This window comes from Neomonachus schauinslandi, chromosome 7, assembly GCF_002201575.2.
Source record: "Neomonachus schauinslandi chromosome 7, ASM220157v2, whole genome shotgun sequence".
In the NCBI taxonomy this organism is placed as follows: domain Eukaryota; kingdom Metazoa; phylum Chordata; class Mammalia; order Carnivora; family Phocidae; genus Neomonachus; species Neomonachus schauinslandi.
This window is the reverse complement of record NC_058409.1, coordinates 6,473,962-6,498,460: the sequence shown is the minus strand read 5'-3', so window position 1 is coordinate 6,498,460 and position 24,499 is coordinate 6,473,962. Positions and strand designations below refer to the sequence as shown.

General features: G+C 41.2%; 2 protein-coding genes and 1 pseudogene across 2 annotated transcripts in view; 2 read left to right on the top strand and 1 right to left on the bottom strand.

Annotated features, from left to right (window-relative positions):
* RASGEF1C (RasGEF domain family member 1C) overlaps positions 1-24,499 on the top strand; it is an 838,438-nt gene that overhangs the window by 7,648 nt on the left and 806,291 nt on the right. The gene's annotated exons all lie outside the window — the stretch shown is intronic.
* Positions 2,563-3,134, bottom strand: LOC110577565 (annotated as a pseudogene).
* On the top strand, positions 23,533-24,480 carry LOC110580282 (olfactory receptor 2V2-like). The gene is given in 3 exon segments (XM_021689945.1): positions 23,533-23,845; positions 23,848-24,350; positions 24,352-24,480. Coding segments are annotated over 3 exon segments (945 nt in total).

The following is a 24,499-nucleotide window of genomic DNA, read 5'->3' as shown; positions in this document are numbered from 1 at the left end:
GAAGGCCTCTCTCGACTCAGCCCCTGTTTCGGGAAGCTAGGTCGGCTTTCCCTTTGTACGTGTAGTCCTAAGTGCCATCCGCTTAATGCAAAGGAACAGAAGTGTAGAAAACCCTGCCTCAGCAAAGATCGCTCTTCCTGAGTGTGAAATTCATCTGCTCTGTGCTTTTGTGAAAGCCTAAGATATTGGACAAGTTCATAATGAATCTTTCCCCACATTGACCACCACAGTTTCCGTGGATTGAAGGCCCACAATTGCATCAGTTACATTTTCCCTAGGGCTGATAAAAGAAGTCTTTTTTCTGAGTTGGATGTTGTAAGAGAGTGAGGAAGGGAGCCAGTGCAGAACTCATTTGTGCACTGAAGGGTGGTACATGATGTTAGAATCTGATATAGAGGAATTGTGCTTCCTTCGGCGTTTATTTCTCTCTCTACACTTCCATTTTTTATCTTTACCATCATAGCTACTAGTAAAGTCAGTCCAGCATTTCTGGCACTAATTACTTCCTAATTACTTACTGAAATACAAACTCCATTTCCATGTATCTTATGTAATTAGGCAACATAAAGACTTCTGTGCCTTCTTGCAACTCTGCTTTACATACAAGTATTAAAGTGTAAAATCTCAAAGAAAAATGTCCCTATTGTTCACTGCTGTAAGTCTCCTGGGGCACTGGCAGTGCCACCCAACTGCCCCACATTAATTCTCTTATATTTGAGGGATTCAGGGGAAGAAGTAGGCAGGTGAACATCACTAGGTACCCCAGGCCCAAGACCAGACCTCCAGGGTGCCCACCAAACAAATGGCACAGGAGGGTAAAGTAGCTGGTGTTTGGAGGCTGCCCATTTCCCAGAAGCTCAGGAACAACTTCAATGCCACAGCCATGCATGGGTAAGAATTCTTCTCACAGGAGATGCCTTCCTGCCTGACTGTGAAGGTCAACCTGGGATAAGGCAGAGACCCAGGGCAGGCACATGGCACCTCCTCCATGGGGCCAGAGCTCAGCCCTGTGTGTAGGGTCTGGGGGCTTCAAGCTTTGCTCTCCTCCACTGGAAGGGAGGTTACAGATTTGTCAAAGTGTGGTAGCCCTAGAAGCAGAGAGGTGTTTGTGTTTATCTGTGGGAAATTAGGGGTGATTAGTGCATCAAGTGGTTTCCAGGTGCTAAGTACCATGGGGAATTCCCCAGTATCCCTGGTCTCAGCTCCAGAGAAGTGATGACCAAGGCACAGGAGCGGCATGAGTTACAGTTTTCTCCTATCTCATTTCCTATTCTCCTGGTGTTCCAAGCAGAGTTCTGGACACCAGTCTCCTATTATCCTTGGTGGTTTTGCAGTTTGAATGTGACACACCTGGGTGTTTTTTGTTTGGTTGGTTTTGTTTCCACTTGTTCTGTGTAGTACTCTGATCATCCTTGATGGCTGCTTGTTTTGGTGTCTGACACTAATTTGGGGAAATTCTGTCATTACTGCCTCAATTATTTCTTCTGTTATGACACACTTACACACTTGTCACACCTTAGCAGTTGTTTCACAATCCTTGGATATTCTATTCCATTTTCCCCTATTTTTTCTCTTTGCTTTTCAGTATTCAAAGTTTCTGTTGTCATATCCTCAAGTTCAGAGATTCTTTCTCCAACCATGTCCAGTCTACCAAATAGATCATCGACAGCATTCTTCCTTTCGTTTAGCATGTTTGAATTCTAACATTCTTCTTGATTTTTAGAATTTCCACCTCTGTGTATATGACCCATCTCTTCTAGCATCTTGTCTACGTTTTCCATTAGAGCCCTTAGAATCTTAAGCATAACAGTTTTTATTATATTTATTTTTTAAATTTAATTTAATTTTAGTATGTTTTGTTAGTCAACATACAGGACATTGGTTTTTTTGAAAAAATTTTAAATTTTCTATTTTTACTTTAATCACCAATCATTAAATCATTAGTTTTTTTCCCATGAATAAATGTATATTTACATTTTTATAGTAAACATATACTTCTAAGTGAAGATTTCCCCATATTTCCAAATACCTTACCAACATACCTTGTAATCAATTTTATATTTGACTTCATTGTTTTGGTAAATACAGTTGTGAAAACTGAGGTATAGACTCCTTTTAAAATAATCTCCCCTCGGGTGCCTGGGTGGCTCAGTTGGTTGGGCGACGGCCTTCGGCTCAGGTCATGATCCTGGAGTCCCAGGATCGAGTCCTGCATCGGGCTCCCTGCTCAGCAGGGAGTCTGCTTCTCCCTCTGACTCTCCCCCCTCTCATGTACTCTCTCTCTCATTCGCTCTCTCAAATAAATAAATAAAATCTTAAAAAAAAATCTCCACTTAACATGCACCTCTTTCTGAGATTGGTCAAGAAAATTTGGTACACTAAGGCAACAACGTCCAGGAAGATCACCTCCTCCACTTTTTTCTTTAGTTTGAAGTTTTAATGTCAAAATAAATCTTAAAATAATCCTTTCACAAAAACAGGCAGCTTTATGCTCAAAAAACAGTAGTTCTTTGTCAAAGGCTATTCTTCTGGCCTTATCTGCTGTCACTGTCACCATCGACTTTAAAGATCACTTTTTTCTTTGTAGCGACACCTACATGTGGCTCCTTGGCTGTCCACATATAGTTTGCAGCCTAAATGTATAACACTGTCAAACAAGAGCTCCACTGTGGTTTCACAGGCCTGAACATGCTGAGCTAGTTCTAGTGTCTTCTGCACATCCGGCAGATCTTAGAGAGACAGTACTGGAATTCCTCATCACAGTCGTTCTTGCTTTTGCCACAGGTCTCATAGCACCTGCCCTGTTGGTTGCAGCACTTTGTCAGGGAAGGGATGCCAATATTAAGATGAACATCAAACAGTGGAGAGCCACATCCATTCAGCGGGGAGAGTTTAAAACCATAACACAGGAAGGGCTTAGATCCGTCATTGCACTTATACTGACAGAGCCCATCCTCGCCTCCCAGGAAGTCCAAGGCAGCGTTCAGGTACGTGTCTAACTTGGGAACGTAGTTCCAGATGGTCTTCAGGGTGGCCCGCCAGTCGGTAGTCTGGGCCTGCTCCTGGCACCTGTGAGCGGCGGGCAAGAAGAGGAGGAGGACGAGGGTGAACGTGGGCGGCGGGAGCAGGGCCATCAGCACAGCACCGGGCCGTGCCCCCATGGAGCCCACAGGGTGCACTAGGCAGCGGCGCCAGCCCTGGGCTCAGCGTCCCCATCCCCGGGCTTGGCGACCCCAGCCAGCTCCATGCCCATGCCTCCTTCTGAGCTGGGAGGCTGGCCCTCACCACCTTTACTCAGCTCTGGCCGGGAGGTGGCACCGTCATGAAGACACTAAATCATTAGTTTCTGATGTAGTGATCCAAGATTCGTTGTTTTTGTATAACACCCAGTGTTCCATGCAGTACATGCCCTCCTTAATACCCATCACTGGGCTAACCCATTGCCCTAGCCCACTCTCCTCTAAAACCCTCAGTTAGTTCCTCAGAGTCCATAGTCTCACATGGTTCTTCTCTCCCTCCAGTTTCTCCCACTCCCTTTTCCCTTCCTTCTCCTAATGTCCATGCTATTCCTTGTGTTCCACAAATAAGTGAAACCATATGATAATTGACTTTCTCTGTTTACTTATTTCATGTAACATAAACTCCTCCAGTCCCATTCATGTTGATGTAAAAGTTGCGTATTCATCCTTTCTGATGGCTAATATTCCATTGTATATATGGACCACATCTCCTTTATTCATTCATCTGTTGAAGGGCATCTCAGCTCTTCCCACAGTTTGGCTATTGCAGACATGGTTGCTATGAACACTGGGGTGCATATGGCTCTTCTTTTCAGTACATCTGTCTTTGGGGTAAATACCCAGGAGTGCAATTGCTGGGTCATAGGGTAGCTCTATTTTTAACTTTTTGAGGCACCTCCACACTGTTTTCCAAAGTGGCTGTTCCAACTTGCATTCCCACCAACAGTGTAAAGAGGGTTCCCCTTTCTCCACAACCTCTCCAACATTTGTTGTTTCTTTCCCTGTCCATTTTTGCCATTTTAACTGGTGAAAGGTGGTATCTCAATGTGGTTTTCATTTGAATTTCCCGGATGGCTAATGATGATGAACATTTTTTCATGTGTCTGTTAGCCATTTGTATGTCTTCTTTGGAGAAGTGTCTGTTCATGTCTTCTGCCCATTTTTTGGACTTGATTGTTTTTGGGTGTTGAGTTTGAGAAGTTCTTTATAGATCTTGGAAATCAGCGCTTTGTCTGTAGTGTCATTTGCAAATATCTTCTCCCATTCTGTGGGTTGCCTCTTTGTTTTGTTGACTGTTTCCTTTGCTGTCCAGAAGCTTTTTATCTTGATGAAGTCCCAAAAGTTCATTTTTGTTTTTGTTTCACTGCCTTTTGGAGGAGTATCTTGAAAAAAGTTGCTGTGGTCGATGTCAAAGTGGTTACTGCCTATGTTGTCCTCTAGGATTTGGATGGATTCCTGTCTCACATTGAGGTCTTTCATCCACTTTGAGTTTATCTTTGTGTATGGTGTTAGAGGATGGTCGAGTTTCATTCTTCTGCATGTGGCTGTCCAGTTTTTCCAGCACCATTTATTGAAGAGAATTTTTTCCATTACATATTTTTTCCTGCTTTGTCAAAGATTATTTGGCCATAGAGTTGAGGGTCCATATCTGGGTTCTATATTCTGTTCTATTGGTCTATATGTCTGTTTTTCTGCCAGTACCATGCTGTCTTGGTGATCACTGCTTTATAATATAGCTTGAAATCAGGCACACTGATAGCCCCAGCTTTGTTTTTCTTTTTTTTTTCTTTTTATTTTTATTTATTTATTTATTTGACAGAGAGAGACACAGCGAGAGAGGGAACACAAGCAGGGGGAGTGGGAGAGGGAGAAGCAGGCTCTCCACGGAGCAGGGAGCCCGATGCGGGGCTCGATCCCAGGACCCTGGGATCACGACCTGAGCCGAAGGCAGACGCTTAACGACTGAGCCACCCAGGGGCCCCTATTTTTCTTTTTCAACATTTCCTTGGTGATTCTGGGTCTTTTTTTGATTCCATACAAATTTTAGAATTGTTTTTTCCTGCACTTTGAAAAATGTCATTGGAATTTTGATCTGGATGACATTGAAGGTATAGATTGCTCTGGGTAGCATAGACATTTTAACAATGTTTATTCTTCCAATTCATGGACATAGAATGTTTTTCTTTTTGTGTCTTCCTCAAATTTTCTCATGAGTATTCTGTACTTCCTAGATCCTTTACCTCTTGGTTAGGTTTATTCGGAGGTATTTTATGGTTTTGGGTGCTATTGTAAATGAAAATGATTCTCTAATTTCTCTTTCTACAGTTGCATTATTAGTGCATAAGAAAGCAACTTATGGTAGGGACTGAGGGGGAAATGATGGCGGAGGATTAGGAGACCCTATTTCAACTGGTCCCCGGAATTGAGCTGGATATCTACCAGACCACACTGAACACCCACGAAATCAGCCTGAGATGTAAGAAGACAGCTCTGGATCTCTACAAACAGAATATCCCAGGTGTTTTTTTCAAAGATTCTGCAGGCAGATATCGGAGGATAAATGGAAGTGGGAGGGAGCCTGGCCATTGGCACCCTACACTGCCAACTAGCGATAACCTCCAGCCCTGGGGATGGGGCACATACTCACAGACCAGTAGTGGCAGGGAAAGGACTTTAGGGCAGTGCCCGAATGGAAACCCTGAGTGGTGGGGCTGCACGTGGCTGGCGGATTTAGAAGCACAAAGGGCAGAGACATACCCCAACCTAAGGCCAGGACTGGGAGCACAACCGAGGGGGGGCAAAACCCAGGACACTGCAGTTTATAGCAGCACAGACAGAAGCAGAGACAGTGTCGCCTGGAGAGCTCACTGAAGAACAGAATGCCATCTCTCTTCTCGGAGGCAGAGGTTTGGAAATAATCTCTTCTGCTCTGACTCTTGGAAGAGATGTGGAAAGCCACCAAGGAAAGCCTCCAGGGAAGAAACTCCACAAAAAAATGGTTTTCACTCAGCCCATCCCCTGCCACAGGGAGAAAGCCAACTCTGCCTAAACAGTGTGGCCTGAGTAGCAGCACGGCAGGTCCTTCCCCAAGAAGACTGGCTGGGAAAACAAGAGACCAGCAATCCTAAGGTCCTTAGAAAACAGGTGCCTCTAGCTTGGGTTGTGGTCAATAACTTGGAATTCCCTCAACCACCCATCAGCAGAATGACCAGGAGGAGAAACGCCCAAAACAGGAAAGTCTCAGAGATTAGGATTTCTGCAGCAGATTTACAAATGGATGCAGATATAACCAAGATGTCAGAGATGGCATTCAGGCTAGCAATTGTGAAGACAATACCTAGAATGTAGAAATCAATTAATGGCAACATAGAGTCTCTAAGGGCAGAAATGAAAGCTGAACTGGAAGAACTTAAAAATGCTATCAATGAGATCCAATCTAATCTAACAGCTAGGGTAGCGAGGCAGTAGAATGAATTTGTGGCATGGAAGACCAGTTAACAGATAAAAAGGAAAAAGAGGAAGCCATGGAAAAACAAATCAAAAACCATGACAATAGAATCGGAGAAATAAGTGACACCATGAAGCATTCCAATGTCAGAATAATTGGAATCCCAGAGGGAGTGGAGAGAGAGAGAGAGGACTAAAAGATGTATTTGAGCAAATCATAGCTGAGTTCTTCCCGATTCTGTGGAATGAAACAAACATTCGTGTCCTAGAGGCAGAGGGGACCCCTCCCAAGATCAAGGAAAACAGGCCAACACCGTGACATCTAATAGTAAAACTTGCATATCTAAGATCCAAGGAAACCATCTAAAGGACAGTTGGGGGAAGAGATTCCTTATGTACAGAGGGAGGAACAAGAAACTAACCTCAGAACTATCCACAGAGACCTGGCAAGCCAGAAAGGCCTGGCAAGACATATTCAGGGTACTAAACAAGAAGAACATGCAGCCAAGAGTACTTTATCCAGCAAGCCTGACATATAGAATGGATAGAGAGATGCAAAGCTTCCAAGACCGGCAGAAACTAAAAGAATATGTGACCACTAAGCCGGACCTGCAAGAATTATTAAGGGGGATTCTATAAAAGGAGAAAGACCCCAAGAGTGATAAACAACAGATATTTACAGGGACCATATATAAAAACAAGGTCTTCACATGCAACATGGTGACAATTCATATCTTTCAATAATCACTCTCAACGTGAATGGCCTAACTTCTCCCATAAAATGGCAAAGGGTAAGAGATTGCATAAAAAGACAGGACCCATCCATAAGCTGTCTCCAAGAGACTCATTTTCAAAATAATTATACATCCAGACTGAAAGTGAAGGGATGGAGATCCATCTTCCTTGCCAACGGATCTCAAAAGAAAGTTGGGGTAGCAATTCTTATATCAGACAAATTAGATTTTAAACTGAAGATTGTAGTTAGAGACACAGAAGGACACTATATCATTCTTAAAGGGTCTATCCAACAAGAAGATCTTACAAATGTATATACTTATGCCCCCAACATGGGAGCAGCCATCTACATAAGCCAACTGTTAACCAAAATAAGAGTCATATTGAAAACAATATGTTAATTGTAGGAGACATCAGTACTCCGCTCTCAGCAATAGAGAGATCATCTAAACAGAAAATCAACAGAGAAACAAGAGCTTTGAATGACACACTGGACCAGAAGGAACTCATAGATATATACAGAATATTTCACCCTAAAACAACAGAATGCTCATTCTTCTCAAGCACACATGGAATTTTCTCCAGAATAGACCAGAGAGTGGGTCACAAATCGGTCTCAACCCCCATTCCAAAAGATTGAGACTATTCCCTGCGTATTCTCAGATCATAATGATGTAAAACTATAATTCAATCACAAGAAAAACTTTGGCGGAAATTCAAACACTTGGAAGCTAAAGACCACTCTGCTCAAGAATATTTTGTTCAATCAATGCACAGAAATCATTTCTTTCTTATACACTAACAACGCAACTGTAGAAAGAGAAATTAGAGAAATGATTCCATTTACAATAACACCAAAAACTATAAGATACCTCAGAATAAACCTAAACAAAGAGGTAAAGTATCGATACTCTAGGAACTAGAGATCACTCATGAAAGAAATTGAAGAAGACACAAAAAGATGGAAAAATATTTCATGCTCATGGATCAGAAGAATAAATATTGTTAAAATGTCTATGCTACCCAGAGCAGTCTATATCTTCAATGCCATCCTGATCAAAATTCCAATGACATTTTTCAATGTGCTGGAACAAACAATCCTAAAATTTGTATGGAATCAGAAAAGTCTCCGAATCGCCAAGGAAATGTTTAAGAAAAACAAGGCTGGGGGCATCACTTTGCCCGATTTCAAGCTATATTAATGCTGTGATCACCAAGACAGCATGGTGCTGGCACAAAAACATACAGACCAATGGAACAGAATGCAGAATCCAGATATGGACCCTCAACTCTATGGTCAAATAATCTTCGACAAAGCAGGAAAAAACATGCAATGGAAAAAAGTCTTTACAATAAATGGTGCTGGGAAAATTGAACAGACACATGCAGAAGAATGAAACTCGACCATTTTCTAACACCATTCACAAAGATAAACTCAAAGTGGATGAAAGACCTCAATGTGAGACAGGAATCCATCAAAACCCTAGAGGAGAATACAGGCAGTAACCTCTTTGACATCGGCCACAGCAACTTCTTTCAAGATACATCTCCAAAAGCTCGGGAAACAAAAGCATAAATGAACTTTTGGGACTTCATCAAGATAAAAAGCTTCTGCACAGCAAAGGAAACAGTCAACAAAACAAAGTCAACCCACTAAATGGCAGAAGATACTTGCAAATAACACTACAGATAAAGGGCTGGTATCCAAGATCTATAAAGAATTTCTCAAACTCAACACCCAAAAAGAAAGAATCATGTCAAAAAGTGGGCAGAAGTTATGAAAAGACACTTCTCTGAAGAAGACATACAAATGGCTAACAGACACATGAAAAAATGTTCATCAGCCATCAGGGAAATTCAAATCAAAACCACATTGAGACACCACCTTACACCAGTTAGAATGGCAAAAATGGACAAGGAAAGAAACAACAAATGTTAGAGAGGTTGTGGAGAAAGGGGAACCCTCTTACACTGTTGGTGGGAATGCAAGTTGGTCCAGCCACTTTGGAAACAGTGTGGAAGTTCCTCAAAAATTAAAAAATAGAGCTACTCTATGACCCAGCAATTGCACTCCTGGGTATTTACCCCAAAGACACAGATGTAGTGAAAAGAAGGGCCATATGCACCCCACTGTTCATAGCAGCAATGTCCGCAATAGCCAAACTGTGGAAAGAGCCGAGATGCCCTTCAATAGATGAATGGATAAAGAAGATGTGGTCCATATATACAATGGAATATTACTCAGCCATCAGAAAGGATGAATACCCAACTTTTACATCAACATGGATGGGACTGGAGATTATGCTAAGTGAAATAAGTCAAGCAGAGAAAGTCAATTATCATATGGTTTCACTTATTAGTGGATCATAAGGAACAGCATGGAGGACATTAGGAGAAGGAAGGGGAAAATCAGGGGGGAATTGGAGGGAGAGATGAACCATGAGAGACTATGGACTCTGAGAAACAAACAGGGTTTTAGAGGGGAAGGGGGAGGGGAGATTTTTTTAGCCCGGTGATGGGTATTAAGGAGGGCACGTACTGCATGGAGCACTGGGTGTTATACAAAAACAATGGATCATGGATCACCACATCAAAAACAAAGATGTATTTTATGGTGACTAACATAACATAATAAAAATTTTAAAAAAAGAAAGAAAATACAAATAAAAAACAGCTTTACTTTAAGCTAAGACCACCTTCGTACCTGGAATCTTCTTGCCCACTGCATGATGGATATGAGGCTGTTTGCAGAGCTGTCTGGTCAGCTTTGCGTGTAAGTCTCACCCCACTTAGCTAATTAAGACTGGCTTTCAGTAGGCTATGATCCAACCTTATCCAATTCACGACTTAAATCTCCCATTTAATTCAGAACCTATCTGATCACCTCTGCCTAGCTCAGGCCTGACAAGGCTTGGGGACCCACCATGGGGAAGAGGGCAAGAGTCTTTCCTTTCACTATTTTTCCTGCCTCTCTCATTTTGATTTTTGTGTTTCCCTTTTCCTTGAGATAGTGATTTGACAAAGCACCTACTTCACAAATATACAATCTAGTGATTTTGGCCTGCTCTTTTGCTGAACTTTGTTTTTCTCTTGTCAACATGAGTTTTCTCACAACTTCACAATTGTCCAAGCACCAGTTCTATATTTGCTTATGTCCACAATCTCCCTGAAAAGCCTAAGCCAGGCTCTCACTGGAGATCTCTCACCTGCCTTGGCTCCATGGAATTAGGGCCAAAAGTGTCTATATTTAGTGAGCCTCCATCCAGGATATGAGATGTCAATTCTATTTCTAGGACTGTTCTCGAGGAGGGGATATTTTAGGTTCTGAGTTAAGATGGTGGGGGAGCAGGGGACCCTAATTTCATCTGGTCCCTTGGATTCAGCTAGATAGTTATCAAATCATTTGGGGCACCTGAAAAATCAACCAGAGATCTTAGAAAAGAACTGCTGCAATTCTACAAATAGAAAAATGACCATTTTTTGCAAGGTAGGAGGTGCAGTGATGTGAATCTAAGGTGATATATCAGAAAATAAACCACAGGGGCAGGGAGCCTCCATAAACCAGGAACTGGAAATAGTTATAAGCAGCTGAACACAAACTCGGAACTTTTAGGAGTCTCCCCCAGTGGGAAACATACCCTGCCTGGAAGGGGCTCTCATCAGGTGAAGTGGGGGAGAATCCCAGGTGGGACAGCATGGTCTTAGGATCCCCAGAGTCACAAAAGAACTGGGTCAGAGTTCCCAAATTTTGGAGTGGGGAAGCCAGTTGCAAACAGGGAGCCCCTCCATCAACTGTCTGCTAAGTGTTGCCATAAACCAGGAACCACTGCACAGTCAGGCAACCGTGCTCCAAGCAGGGGCCTAACAAGAGGAAGAACTGCAGGAAGACCCACCTCCCTCGCCCAGGATGAGGGATGCAGGGGCATGCTGCTGTAGTCCCTAAAGTTTGGAGATCAAAAAGGGTCACATTAAGGCCTGAGATTAAAACGCTCGTCACAGGCTGGGGGAAGAGAAATCTGATGGAAATCAGGGAGAAAAAATTGAATGCTTTTCTTTGAGGGCTCACTGAAGAATGCGGGGCACAAACTTTCAGCTCCAGGACAAGTGATCAGGGCACCACCACTTTCATTCACATTCTCTCCCCCTTTTAAAAAAAATCCTCTTCTTTCTTTTTTCAACCAACTTCTTATCAATTTCTCCCATGAATTCTTTTATAATTTTCATCTTTACAGTCATATTCCATCCCTTCATCAATTTTGTACATATATAAGTTTTTCTTTCATTAAAATTTTGGGAGGCACTTTCTTCTAAAGGACCAAAATACTCCCAAAATCTAGGGTATGCACCAGTCTGATCATATTTGATCATAATCTGTTTTTTGTTTGATTGTTTTTCTTTTTTCTTTCTTTCCCTTTTTCTTCCCCAGTTTCAGGTCTCTTCTGATCTGTTTAGTGTATAATTTTCTGGAGTCGTTGTTACCCTGTTAGCATTTTGTTTTCTCATTCATCCATTCTCCTATGGCCAAAATGACTGGATGGAAAAAATCACCTCAACAAAAAGAACAAGAGGCAGTACCGACTACCAGGGACCTAATCAATATGGACATTAGTAAGATTTTGGAACTAGAGTTCAGAATAACGATTTTAAAGATACTAGCTAGGCTTGAAAAAAGCATGGAAGTTATTAGGTAAACCCTTCCTGAAGACATAAAGGAACAAAAATCTAACCAAGTCGAAATCAAAAAGGCAATCAAAAATGGAGGCACTAACTCTTAGGATAAAATAAGGCCGAAGAGAGAATTAGCGATATAGAAGACAAATGATGGAAAATAAAGAAGCTGAGAAAAAGAGAGACAACTACTAGATCATGAGGGCAGAATTCGAGAGATAAGTGATGATACCATAAGATGAAACAATATTAGAGTAATTAGGATCCCAGAAGAAGAAGAAAGAGAGAGGGGGCAGGAGGTATATTGGAGCAAATTATAGCAGAGAACGTCCCTAATTTGGGGAAGGAAACAGGCCTCAAAATCCAGGAGGCACAGAGAACCCCCCTCAAAATCATTAAAAATAGGACAACACCCCGACATCTAATAGTAAAACTTACGAGTCTCAGAGACAAAGAGAAAATCCTGAAAGCAGCTCAGAACAAGAGACTGTAACTTACAATGGTAGAAACATTAGATTGACAACAGACCGATCTACAGAGACCTGGCAGGCCAGAAAGGACTGGCATGATATATTCAGAGCACTAAATGAGAAATATATGCAACCAAGAATACTAAATCCAGCTCGGTTGTCATTGAAAATAGGAGGAGAGATAAAAACTTACAGGACAAACAAAAATTAAAGGAATTTGCAAACACAAAACAAGCCCTACAAGAAATATTGAAAGGGGTCCTCTAAACAAAGAGGGAAACTAAAAGTAACAGAGACTAGAAAGGAACACAGACAATATACAATAACAGTCAAAAATCTCCCAACAAACAAAAGCCCAGGGCCAGATGGCTTCCGAGGGGAATTCTACCAAACATTTCAAGAAGAATTAATACCTATTCTTCTGAAACTCTTTCAAAAAAATATAAATGGAAGGAAAACTTGCAAACTCGTTTTATGAGGCCAACAGTACCTTGATCCCAAAATCAAAGACCCCATCAAAAAGGAGAATTACAGACCAATATCCTTGATGAACATAGATACAAAAATTCTCACCAAAATATTAGCCAATAAGATCCAACAGTACATTAAAAGGATTATCCACTACGACCAAGAGGGATTTACTCCTGGGCTGCAAGGTTGGTTCAACGTCTGCAAATCAATCAATGTGATACAATACATTAATAAAAGAAAGACCAAGAAACATAGGATCCTCTCAATAGATGCAGAAAAAGCATTTGACAAAGTACAGCATCTTTTCTTGATCAAGACTCTTCAGAGTATAGGGATGGAGGGCACACACCTCAATATCATCAGAGCCATCTATGAAAAACCCACAGTGAATATCATTCTCAATGGGGAAAAACTGAGAGCTTCCCCCTAAGGTCGGAACATGCCAGGGATGTCCACTATCACCACTGCTATTCAACATAGTATTAGAAGTTCTAGTCACAGCAATCAGACAACAAAAAGAAATAAAAGGCATCCGAATTGGCAAAGAAGAAGTCAAACTCTCACTCTTTGCAGATGATATGATACTTTATGTGGAAAACCCAAAAGACTCCACCCCAAGACTGCTAGAACTCATACAGGAATTCAGTAAAGTGTCACGATATAAAATCAATGCACAGAAATCAGTGGCATTCCTATACACCAACAACAAGACAGAAGAAAGAGAAATTAAGGAGTCGATCCCATTTACAATTGCACCCAAAACCATAAGATACCTAGGAATAAATCTAGCCAAAGAGGCAAAGAATCTGCATTCAGAGAAGTATAAAATACTCATGGAAGAATTTGAGGAAGACACAAAGAAATGGAAAAACATTCCATGCTCATGGATTGGAAGAACAAATACTGTGAAGATGTCAATGCTACCTAGAGCAAGCTATATATTCAAAGCAATCCCTATCCACTTCTTCAAAGAAATGGAACCAATAATGTTAAAACTTGTATGGAACCAGAAAAGACCCTGAATAGCCAGAGGAATGTTGAAAAAGAGAAGCAAAGCTGGCGGCATCACAATTCCGGACTTCCAGCTCTATTACAAAGCTGTGATCATCAAGACAGTATGGTACTGGCACCAAAACAGACACATAGATCAGTGGAACAGAATAGAGAGCCCAAAAATGGACCTTCAACCCTATGGTCAACTAATCGTGACAAAGCAGGAAAGAATGTCCAATGGAAAAAAATCTCTTCAACAAATGGTTTTGGGAAAATTGGACAGCCATACACACAAGAATGAAATTGGTCCATTTCCTTACACCACACACAAGAGTAGACTCAAAATGGTTGAAAGTCCTTAATGTGAGACAGGAGTCCATCAACATCCTAGAGGAGAACACAGGCAGCAACCTCTTCGACCTCAGCCCCAGCAACTTCTTCCTAGAAACATTGCCAAAGGCAAGGGAAGCAAGAGCAAAAATGAACTATTGGGACCTCATCAAGATAAAAAGCTTTTGCACAGCAAAAGTAACAGTCAGCAAAACCAAAGACAACCAACAGAATGGGAGAAGATATTTGCAAATGACGTATCAGATAAAGGGCTAGTATGCAAAATCTATAAAGAACATATCAAACTCAATACCCAAAAGACAAATGATCCAATGAAGAATGGGCAGAAGACATGAACAGACATTTTTCCAAAGAAGACATCCAAATAGCCAACAGACACATGAAAAAGTGCTCAACATCGCTCGGCATCAGGGAAATCCAAAACGAAACCTCAATGAGATACCACCTCACACCAGTCAGAATGGCTAAAATTAACAAGTCAGGGAAGTACGGAGGGAAGGGAGAAACGGGAACCCTCCTACACTGTTGGTGGGAATGCAACCTGGTGCAAGCCACTCTGGAAAACAGTATGGAGGTTCCTCAAAATGTTGAAAATAGAGCTACCATACAACCCAACACTTGCACTACTGTGTATTTACTCCAAAAATAAAAATGTAGGGACACTAAGGGGTGCATGCACCCCGATGTTTATAGCAGTGATGTCCACAATAGCCAAACTATGGAAAAAGCCAAGATGTCCATCAACAGATGAATGGATTAAGAAGAAGTGGTGTGTATATATATATATATATATATATACACACACATACACAATGGTATATTATGCAGCCATCAAAATGAATGAAATCTTGCCATTTGCAATGACATGGATAAAACTAGAAGGTATTATGCAGAGTGAAATAAGTCAGAGAAAGACATATATCATATGAACTCATTTGAGGAATTAATTTCAGGAAACAAACTGAGGGTTGCTGGAGAGGTGGGTTTTGGGGGGGATGGGCTGGCTGGGTGATAGTCATTGGGGAGGGCATATGCTATAGTGAGCACTGTGAATTGTATAAGACTTGAATCACTGACCTGTACCACTGAAGAAAATTATACATTAAATGTTTAAAAAAAAGAAGAAGATAGCAGGAAGGGAAAACTGAAGAGGGGAAATCAGAGGGGGGAAAAGAACCATGAGAGATTATGGACTCTGAGAAACAAACTGAGGGTTTGAGAGGGGACGGAGGTGAGGGGATTGGTTACCCTGGTGATGGGTATTACAGAGGGCATGCACTGCATGGAGCCCAGGGTGTTATTCGCAAACAATGAATCATTCAACACTACATCAAAATCTAATGATGTAATGTATTGTTTTTAACATAACTTAATAAAAATAAATAAATAAATAATAAAATAAAATGTCTATGCTACCCAGATCAATCTACACATTCAATGTAATCCCCATCAAAGTACCACTGACATTTTTCACAGAGCTAGAACAAACAATCCTAAAATTTGTATGGAACCAGAAAAATCCCCAAATATCCAGAAGAATGTTGAAAAAGAAAAACAAAGCTGGGGGCATCACTTTGCCTGACTTCAAGCTATATTACAAAGGTGTAATCATCAAGACAGTATTGTACTGGGAGAATAACAGACACATAGATCAATGGAACAGAATAGAGAATCCAGAAATTCACCCTGAACTCTGTTGTCAAATAACATTTGACAAATCAGGAAAGAATATCCAATGGAAAAAGACAGTTTTTTCCATAAATGGTGCTGGAAAATTGGACAGCCACATGCAGAAGAATGAAACTGGTCCATTCTCTTACACCTTACACAAGCTCAAAATGGATGGATGACTTAAATGTGAGAGAGGAATCCATCAAAATCCTAGAGGAGAACACAGGCAGCAACTTCGACCTCAACCACAGCAAATTCTTCCCAGAAACCTCTCTAAAGGCAAGGGAAACAAAAAGACTCTGAGACTTCATCAAGATAAGGAAACAGTCTACAAAACCAAAAGACAACTTACAGAACTGGAGAAGATATTTGCAAATGTCTTATCAGATAAAGGGCTGGAATCCAAGATCTATAAAGAATTTATCAAACTCAACCCCAAAAACAAAGACTCTAGTCATGAAATGGGCAGAAGACATGAACAAACATTTCTCCAAAGAAGTCATACATCTAACCAACAGACACTTGAAAATTTGCTCCACAGGGCGCCTGGGTGGCTCAGTCAGTTGTTTGCCTTATGCTCTGTCTTGTCAATTGCTTTTTCTTCTTCTACCATAAGAATCTCAATGATAGAGAACAAACTGAGTGTTGATGGAGGGAGAGGGTGAGGCATGGGCTAAATGTGTGGTGAATATTAATGACTGTACTTGTTATGACAAGCGTTGGGTGTTATATGTAAGTGACGAATCACTAAATTCTACTCCTGAAACCAATATTACACTATATGTCAACTAGATTTTAAATAAAAAATTTTAAAAAATAAATAAAAAGCCATGATTAATAAATAATAATACGATATACAAATAATACAAATAATAAATACGAATACAAACTGTGTTAAGGAGGAAAATCTGTTCACCTCAAGACATGAAGAAATGTCATTTAGTGAAATTCAACTCCCATTTATGATCACTCACATCAAGCTAGGAATAATAGGAAGTATCTATTTACTTTTGAGTACATTTGAAATTAATGTACATTAGAAATTAAGAAATGCTTAAAATTCACCATATATTCAGGGATAGTCCTAATATAAGATGTGCAAAGTGTTTATACTACAAAACATACTAAGAAAAATTAAAGATTCTGAATGGAGACATATCATATTCACAGATTTGGATGCTCCATGTTTTAATAATATAAGTTGTCGAATACTCTTTGACGAGTAAATTGCAAACATATTGTCCAATGAAAAAACTGACTCGCTCTATAGGACCTGAAGTAGAGTGACTATAAAATTTATGGCTCAACCTGGGACACTCTGGAGAGTGAAAGGGGGTTCTACAGATTACCCAGGTAGGACAGGCATAACAACTAAATCATAGGACTGTCCATAGCAAACTGAGAGGGTACTGAGCTCACAGAAAAGTAAGAAAATATTTGGGATGACACCCAGCTCCATGTCACTCCTGACTCATAAATGAGAGTGCTCTTTTTTCCTTCCCATTGGACTATCAAATCCTTCATGCCAAGATAGTGTGGCACTACCTTATTTAAGCACATCTTACCCAGTACTGTGCATATCATGGGTATCATAGATATAGGCTGAGTCCGTGGGCCAAGTAAAGAAAGGTTGTGGATTGTATGGTGCAGGGAGAGCCTGTCATGACAGCCACAGATGGAGACCCAGTGAGGGACTGGGGGCTTGCTGGGAAGTGCAGAATATATCTGTGATGGGGGATAGAGAACCAAGAACCTTGCTCTCTATTCCTATGCTCTTGCTCTCCCATGGCCCTCCCCTGACCAGGTTTCTGAACACTGTCCCCACTGGCCCTCTTCCCAGTTCTGTCCCCAAGGTCCCCATTTGAGTTTCCTTAATTGTAACCTGGGGAGCTCCTCTTCCAAGGCTGGAGTTTGGGAGGTCCCCCGGACTCCACAACTTCACTCTCTTCCATCAGTTTTAGTGTTAAGTATTACATGGGCAGTGGAAACTCTTCTGCAATCCAGGCTGAAAGCAACCCAGACAAGGTGAGTGAACATCAGTGGGTAGGCATGGACACATAGGTCCTAGCACATACCTCATCTGCCTACTACCATCTGCTGAATTAAGTCCCTTTTCTCCTTCCACCCTTTGGCTAAAAAGGAGCTGTTGTTTGAGACCTGCTGTTAAAGCTACAGTTCACAGTTTGGCTAAAAAGTGGTGGGAGTGTTGGTGCTGATGAAGATCAGAGCTGAGGTGCAGTGTTCCTGCCCCCTCTGACACAGTAAGTACAAATTCAGGAGAATGATGATAATATGATTTTGAAACTAAAAACTCCTCCACAGGTATTCTGCTGAATGTTTTCCTCCAGGAAACCCACACAAAGGTGAGTGAGGAACTTTTCCCTATCACCTGCTTCTCTCTTCCTTGCATATCCTATTACTATTTGTAGGTCGTTTCTTCTTCCTCCTATTGTCTACCTCCTTCAGGGTCTTGTTTCCTTCCTTTTGCGGGGGGGGCAGGGTTGAACATATTCTTTCTAGTGTTGTTTCTCCTCACTCTTTCTTCTAGTCCTCTTCCTTTGATCTATTTCTCCCTGTTCCTTTTTTAAATGTCTCATTAATTCTTCCGTTCCTCTTTCCCTTTCTGTGGATTGTGGGGACCAGTGATGGATTCCTGGGTTGAAGAATGATCTAAAGCGAAAAGACAAAGGATGAGTTGAAAGAGTTACAGGTGAAGGGGAGGAAGGAGAGGGCTAAAAGGAGACATGGAGTCACCTTGTCCCCAAAATAATATTGTAGAGACAAGGTGAATTCTTTCATGGTGTTTTTTCTAGGAAGACAATGAAGCCATTAACTAAACAGAGAAAAATAAATTAAAAGGCAAGAAGTGAGCATGTGAGATGCTAGGATAGTTTCTTGAATTCTTTGCACTTCACAGTAATCATTGAAAAATATTTACTAAGGACATACTATATGCCAGGCACCGTTCTAGGAACCAGGTATCCTGCTGTGTGCAAAAGTGGCACCAGGAATACAGGTTTCATTGGTAAAGCAAAAAACAAATCCATATAAATTAAATGTGGCACGCCTGGTGGTGTTAAGTGCTCTGAGAAATATAAGGCAAAGAAGGAACAGGGAGGGATTTGAACTCCAAATACGTATTGAGTAAGTCCTGGCTGAGAATGTGAGGAGGATATGAGGGGAAAATGTGGAGCATATCTGGGAAGACCCTTCCTTGAAGCTGTAGAAGCAAGAGCCAAGGCCCCTGAGGCAGGTATCTGCCTATTGTACATTTGAAATTAATGTACACTTGAAATTATTAAATGCTTAAAATTCACCATATATTCAGGAATAATCCTAATATATGATGTGCAAAGAGTTTATGCTACAAAACCTACTGAGAAAAATTAAAGAATCTGAATGGAGACATATACCATATTCACAGATTTGGATGCTCCATGTTGTAAGAATATCAGTTCTCAAATAAGTTTGTAACTTAACTGTCACAAACTATTGTATGGGAGGAATCCAAGGGGAAGCTGGTGGACCAGTGAACTGGAGGAGTCAAGGGAATTACAGCAGTAGCAGAGGAAAAGGAGGTCTGGGTGGTGATGGAAGGCTGTCCAAAAAAGTCTGGATTTAGTCTTGGAGCATATTAGATTTTATCTTTCAGAGATAAGTTCACTCCAGTGCTATGTGGCAAATAGACTAACATAGGAGCAAGGGTGGAATGGGGAGGCAAGTCCAGTTAGGGGCCATTGTTATCATCAAGGAAACCAGTAACAATGGTGTGGTGAGGTTGAAGCTGGCAGGAGTGAAAAGTGGTCAGGAGCAAATACATCTGGTGCAAAACCCAGCAGGAGTATCTGATGGTTGGGATGTGAAAGGGAAGGAGAGGATTCAAGATGACCCATGTGTTGTGCCCTAAGCTACTGGAAAGACTTGACCTTGAGCTGATAAGAAGGTTAGAACAGGTGTTTCTTGGGGGTGCATGGGTGGCTCACGTGGTTAAGTGTCTGTCTTCAGCTCAAGTCATGATCCCAGGGTCCTGGGATCGAGTCCCATACCAGGCTCTGACTCAGCGTGGAGCCTGCTTCTCCCTCTCCCTCTGCTTCTCCCCTGGCTCATGCTCTCTCTCTGTGTGTCTCAAATGAATAAAATCTTAAAAAAAAAAGAACAGGTGATTCTCCAGTGGAGACTAAGAGCACAGTTTAGTTACCTCAGGTAGGATAAGACTACTGGACATCCAAGTGAAAATGCTAAATATGCAGTGGGTATAAGAATCAGAGTTCAATGGAGCCATCCAGGATAGGGAGAGAAATGTCATTAGTGACCAACATAGTATGTTAGTACTAGTTACATTTGCAGAACCCTCTCTTAGGAGCTCCACATAAACTCTCTTATTAAGGCCCACAGGAAAGAAGTGATGGAAAATGTGTGATTATCCTCCTTCAACAGAGGGTCTAATCATATCTGGCAATCTGCAGGTGTCTGTTGAGGTGGAATGTAGGATTTATTTAAAAGGGTTTGGGAATGAAAAACTGGAAAGGGAAAGCAGGGCCATACCTGGACTTCAATAGTTTAAAGGTGGAGCTCTGCTCTCAGTCTTGAGAGTGACATGGCCAAAAGAGTGGTGTTCTGAGGGGTGCCTACAATTTGCGATGCACCAAGAGGTCCTTGGGTCAGGGCTTTTGGATGAATGCTGGCAAAATGAAGATGTTCTGGATACATTGGTTAAAGAAATAAGATGAGAATAGTAGATATTACTTTTTTAACACATGCTGGTGAACATTAATGCTTAGGTTGTTTTCTATTTGAGATTTGAACAAGAAATGCAATTATATAAATTCTGCAGAGAATTGGAAGTTTCAGGCAGTGGCTCAAGCTTGCCTCAGGCTTGGGAGGGGTGTCTGTGATCCAAAGATTTTGGTGTCATTTGGAGAGAGAGGGAGGCAGACGGATTCTCTTTCTTCTTCCCCTCAGCCTTATGGTAATCCCTCCTAAGTCTTTCCTTGAGTTTCAGAAATGTAACTGTAATTTTCATCTAGCTTCAGAAATTTCTTTTAAACTAATCAACTACTAAGACATGAACTTATCAGGAGTGATCAGATATTCATCTGCGATATGAGTTGTATCTTACAGGAAACCACAACTGCTCTTTAGCAAAGGGGTCTAGACTACAGATCAGAAGCCTGTGGAGTGAGGCAAGAACTACGTAAAGGAAATTGGAAGCTCCTAACAGAAATTCTCCAAGAGAAGGTAGATTGCCCTTCTAAGAATTTTTTTTTTTTGCCCAGAAACATCCTGATATAGTCATTGTCCAGAACTTAGCTTCTAAAGCCCCCTTCTCAAGTATTGGGCCTGTTTACCAGCCGTGTAACTCTTCAGAGCCTCATTTTCCTCATCTGCAGAAGAGGGTCTATTTAGTAATATCACTATACATTCATTGAAGGTTCCTACAATGAGGTTAAATAAAAAATGGATGGCAGTACTGTAGGATGCAAGAGTTTATTTTTACTGATTGCAGATTGGTTGTCTAGAATCAGGCAGAGAGCCCTGTTACTTCTCAATGGATGAGAGATAGACTCACAAGCTCAACATGTTTGATTCATTGTTTCTAAGCAAATTGCAAATCATCTTTTCTTTTTTTCACCATCTTTTTTATATGACAAGATCACTTTTTAAAATAATTACAGTCCCGGGACGCCTGGGTGGCTCAGTCGGTTAAGCGTCTGCCTTCGGCTCAGGTCATGATCCCAGGGTCCTGGGATCGAGTCCCGCATCAGGCTCCTTGCTGAGCAAGAAGCCTGCTTCTCCCTCTGCCTGCCTCTGTCTCTCGCTCTCTGATAAATAAATAAAATCTTTAAAATAATAATAATAATAATAATTACAGTCCCATTTAGTTATATCAATAATCAGGATTTGAGATTGAATGTGCAAAAATGTCCCATTGGTCCCCTTTCCTGGTTCATGCCCTTGGGGGTCTCTTCCTAGTGAGTATGGACTGGATTTGGTAAATCACTTCTAAAGAATAGAATTCAGCTGAAATCATGGAATGTAACTTCCAATACTATGTTTTAAGACTGTGACTTCTACATAGGGTGCTTTTGCATTCATTCTCTCCAGGATCACTCTCCCTGGGAGAAGTCAGTTGCCATGCTGTGACGCAGCCCCATGAAAAGGGAAAAAGACCTACCTATAGCCACATGAGTGATCTTGTGAGTTGAACCTCCTTCAGCCCAGCCTTGATAAGACTGCAGCCTTTTTGATGGCTTCATGGTAACCCTCTGAGGGACCTTATGCTAGAGGAACCCAGCTAAGATTCACCCACATTCCTGACCCACAGAACCTGTAAGATAATAAACAATTGCCATTTTATTTTAAATGCTAAATTTTGCAGTTATTTGTTATGCAGCTGATAGTTAATGTAATTAACTAATAGGTAGCTAATGCAAATTTAAGGGAAAAGACCACACTGCTGTACCACTTACAGAACCATGGAAATGCCTGATATTGCAGCCCTGAATGAATAAGAGGACAGGTGAAATTAGGAGGAGGCTGATCAGAGAGAGAAAAAGGAGAAACTTAAAAACCGGAAATATCTTTGAGGGTGAAGACAAGGTTCAACGGAGTGAGAGAGTGAGGACAACAATAAAAGAAAGTTGTGTCAGAATAGTATGATGTTTTCCATTTAATTGTTTATAATCATTTATCCTTTTATTTTCCTTGGGTTCAGATATTGTGACTATCCTCAAGGGAGTTATAATATGAATGATTTTTAAATATGCATGACTTTTATTTAATTTGGTTTTTCATGTAAAATCAGGTCATGTCTCATTATGTTCCTTAGTGAGATATTTACAAAAATTATTGACCAAAGATCCAGAGAAATCCCTTTTAATTGATATGGTCCAATAACAATTGGAACTTTAATGAGGCAGTGAGTAAATGGTTCAGAGAGTCATGTGCAAGATAGTGGTTAAAAATATTTTATAAGGCTACTTGTTGTCTACTAAAGGTAACAGTAAGTAAATATTACTTGTTTATCAGTAAACTTTTACTGAAGCCTAATCCTGGGATTATTTTAATAGTCTCAGCACAACTGAAGACCCTTAATAGGTTTGGGCACCAAACTGTTGGCCCTGTGACTTTCCTGTCACCCCCAATATAATTGACAATAATGGCATCTAATTGTAACTCTTCCTTCTCATGTGAAGCACTAAAGATACTTCCTTTATTGATACTATAAATATATCAGATTTGCTACCATGATAACACTCTCAGAACATAAACACATACAGGCTAAAGAGCAACTCATGCTTCAAACTCTTCCTTTTCCATTATGCATATAAATGGTCTCTTAGACTGAGAAGGTACAGCCCTGTTTAAGATAGTTTACCAAATCTCTGTTATATCATAAAAGACTCAATATCCTATAATAAAACCAAAACTTTGCTCACAGAAGAGTCCTATGATAAACTTCCTGGTAAGGATATACACAAATAGATAGTTGGTCCATTCTACAAGCTAGGATGACTCCTATTGCTTTTACGTGGGAATATAAAGGAGTGTCCCTTCTATGTCCCAAAGTTTATGTTGTTGAGGTCTCATGAGTTACAAACAAAACAGCTGCATGAAGATGTAGAATGCAGAGGTAATAAAGAAATGTCAGTCAATCCAGTATTTTTTGTTCACACTCACAGGTGACAAGGGACATCAACTAAGCCATGGAGATATGGTTGAATCAATCATCCACAGATGACTTCATCCTCTTGGAAATTTTTTCTCACAGTCCAACTGACCTTGTCCTCTTCTGGGTGGTTATGGTGGTCTTCACAGTGGCATTCTGTGGGAAAGTTCTCCTCCTCTTCCTCATCTACATAGATCCTCGACTTCACACACCCATGTACTTTTTCCTCATTCAGCTCTCCCTCATGGACCTCATGTTGGTCTGTACCCATGTGCCAAAGATGGTGGTCAACTTCCTGTCTGGCAGGAAGTCCATCTCCTTTGTGGGTTGTGGCATAAAAATTGGCCTCTTTGTCTTGTGGGATCTGAGGGGCTCTTCCTGGGACTCATGGCTTATGACCGCTATATGGCCATTAGCCACCCACTTCACTATCTTGTCCTCATGAGTCAGAGGGTCTGCCTCCAGATTTTTGGGAGCTCTTGGGCCTTTGGGATAACAGATGGTGTGATCCAGATTGTGGTTGTAATGACCTTTCCCTACTGTGGCTTGAGGGAAGTGAACCACTTCCTTTGTGAGATGCTATCCTTGTTGAAACAGGCCTGTATAGACACATCCATTTTTGAGAACGTTATATATGCTTGCTATGTCTTCATGTTGTTTCTTCCCTTCTCCATCGTTGTGGCCTCCTATGCTCGTATCCTGAAGGCTGTGCTCCATATGCACTCTGCTCAGGCTGGCAAAAAGGCCCTGGCCACCTGTTTCTCCCGTCTGACAGCTGTCTTCCTCTTCTATGGGGCAGCCGTGTTCATCTACCTGAGGCCTCGGCACTACGGGGCCCCTATCCATGACAAGAAGATACCCGTGTATCTTCTACACGGTCCTTACTCCTATGCTCAACTCCCTCATTTATAGCTTGAGAAACCAGGAGTTGATGGGGGCCCGGAGAAAGGGGTTGAACCATTGCAGGATTGGCAGCCAGCACTGAAGGACTAGGACATCCTGTG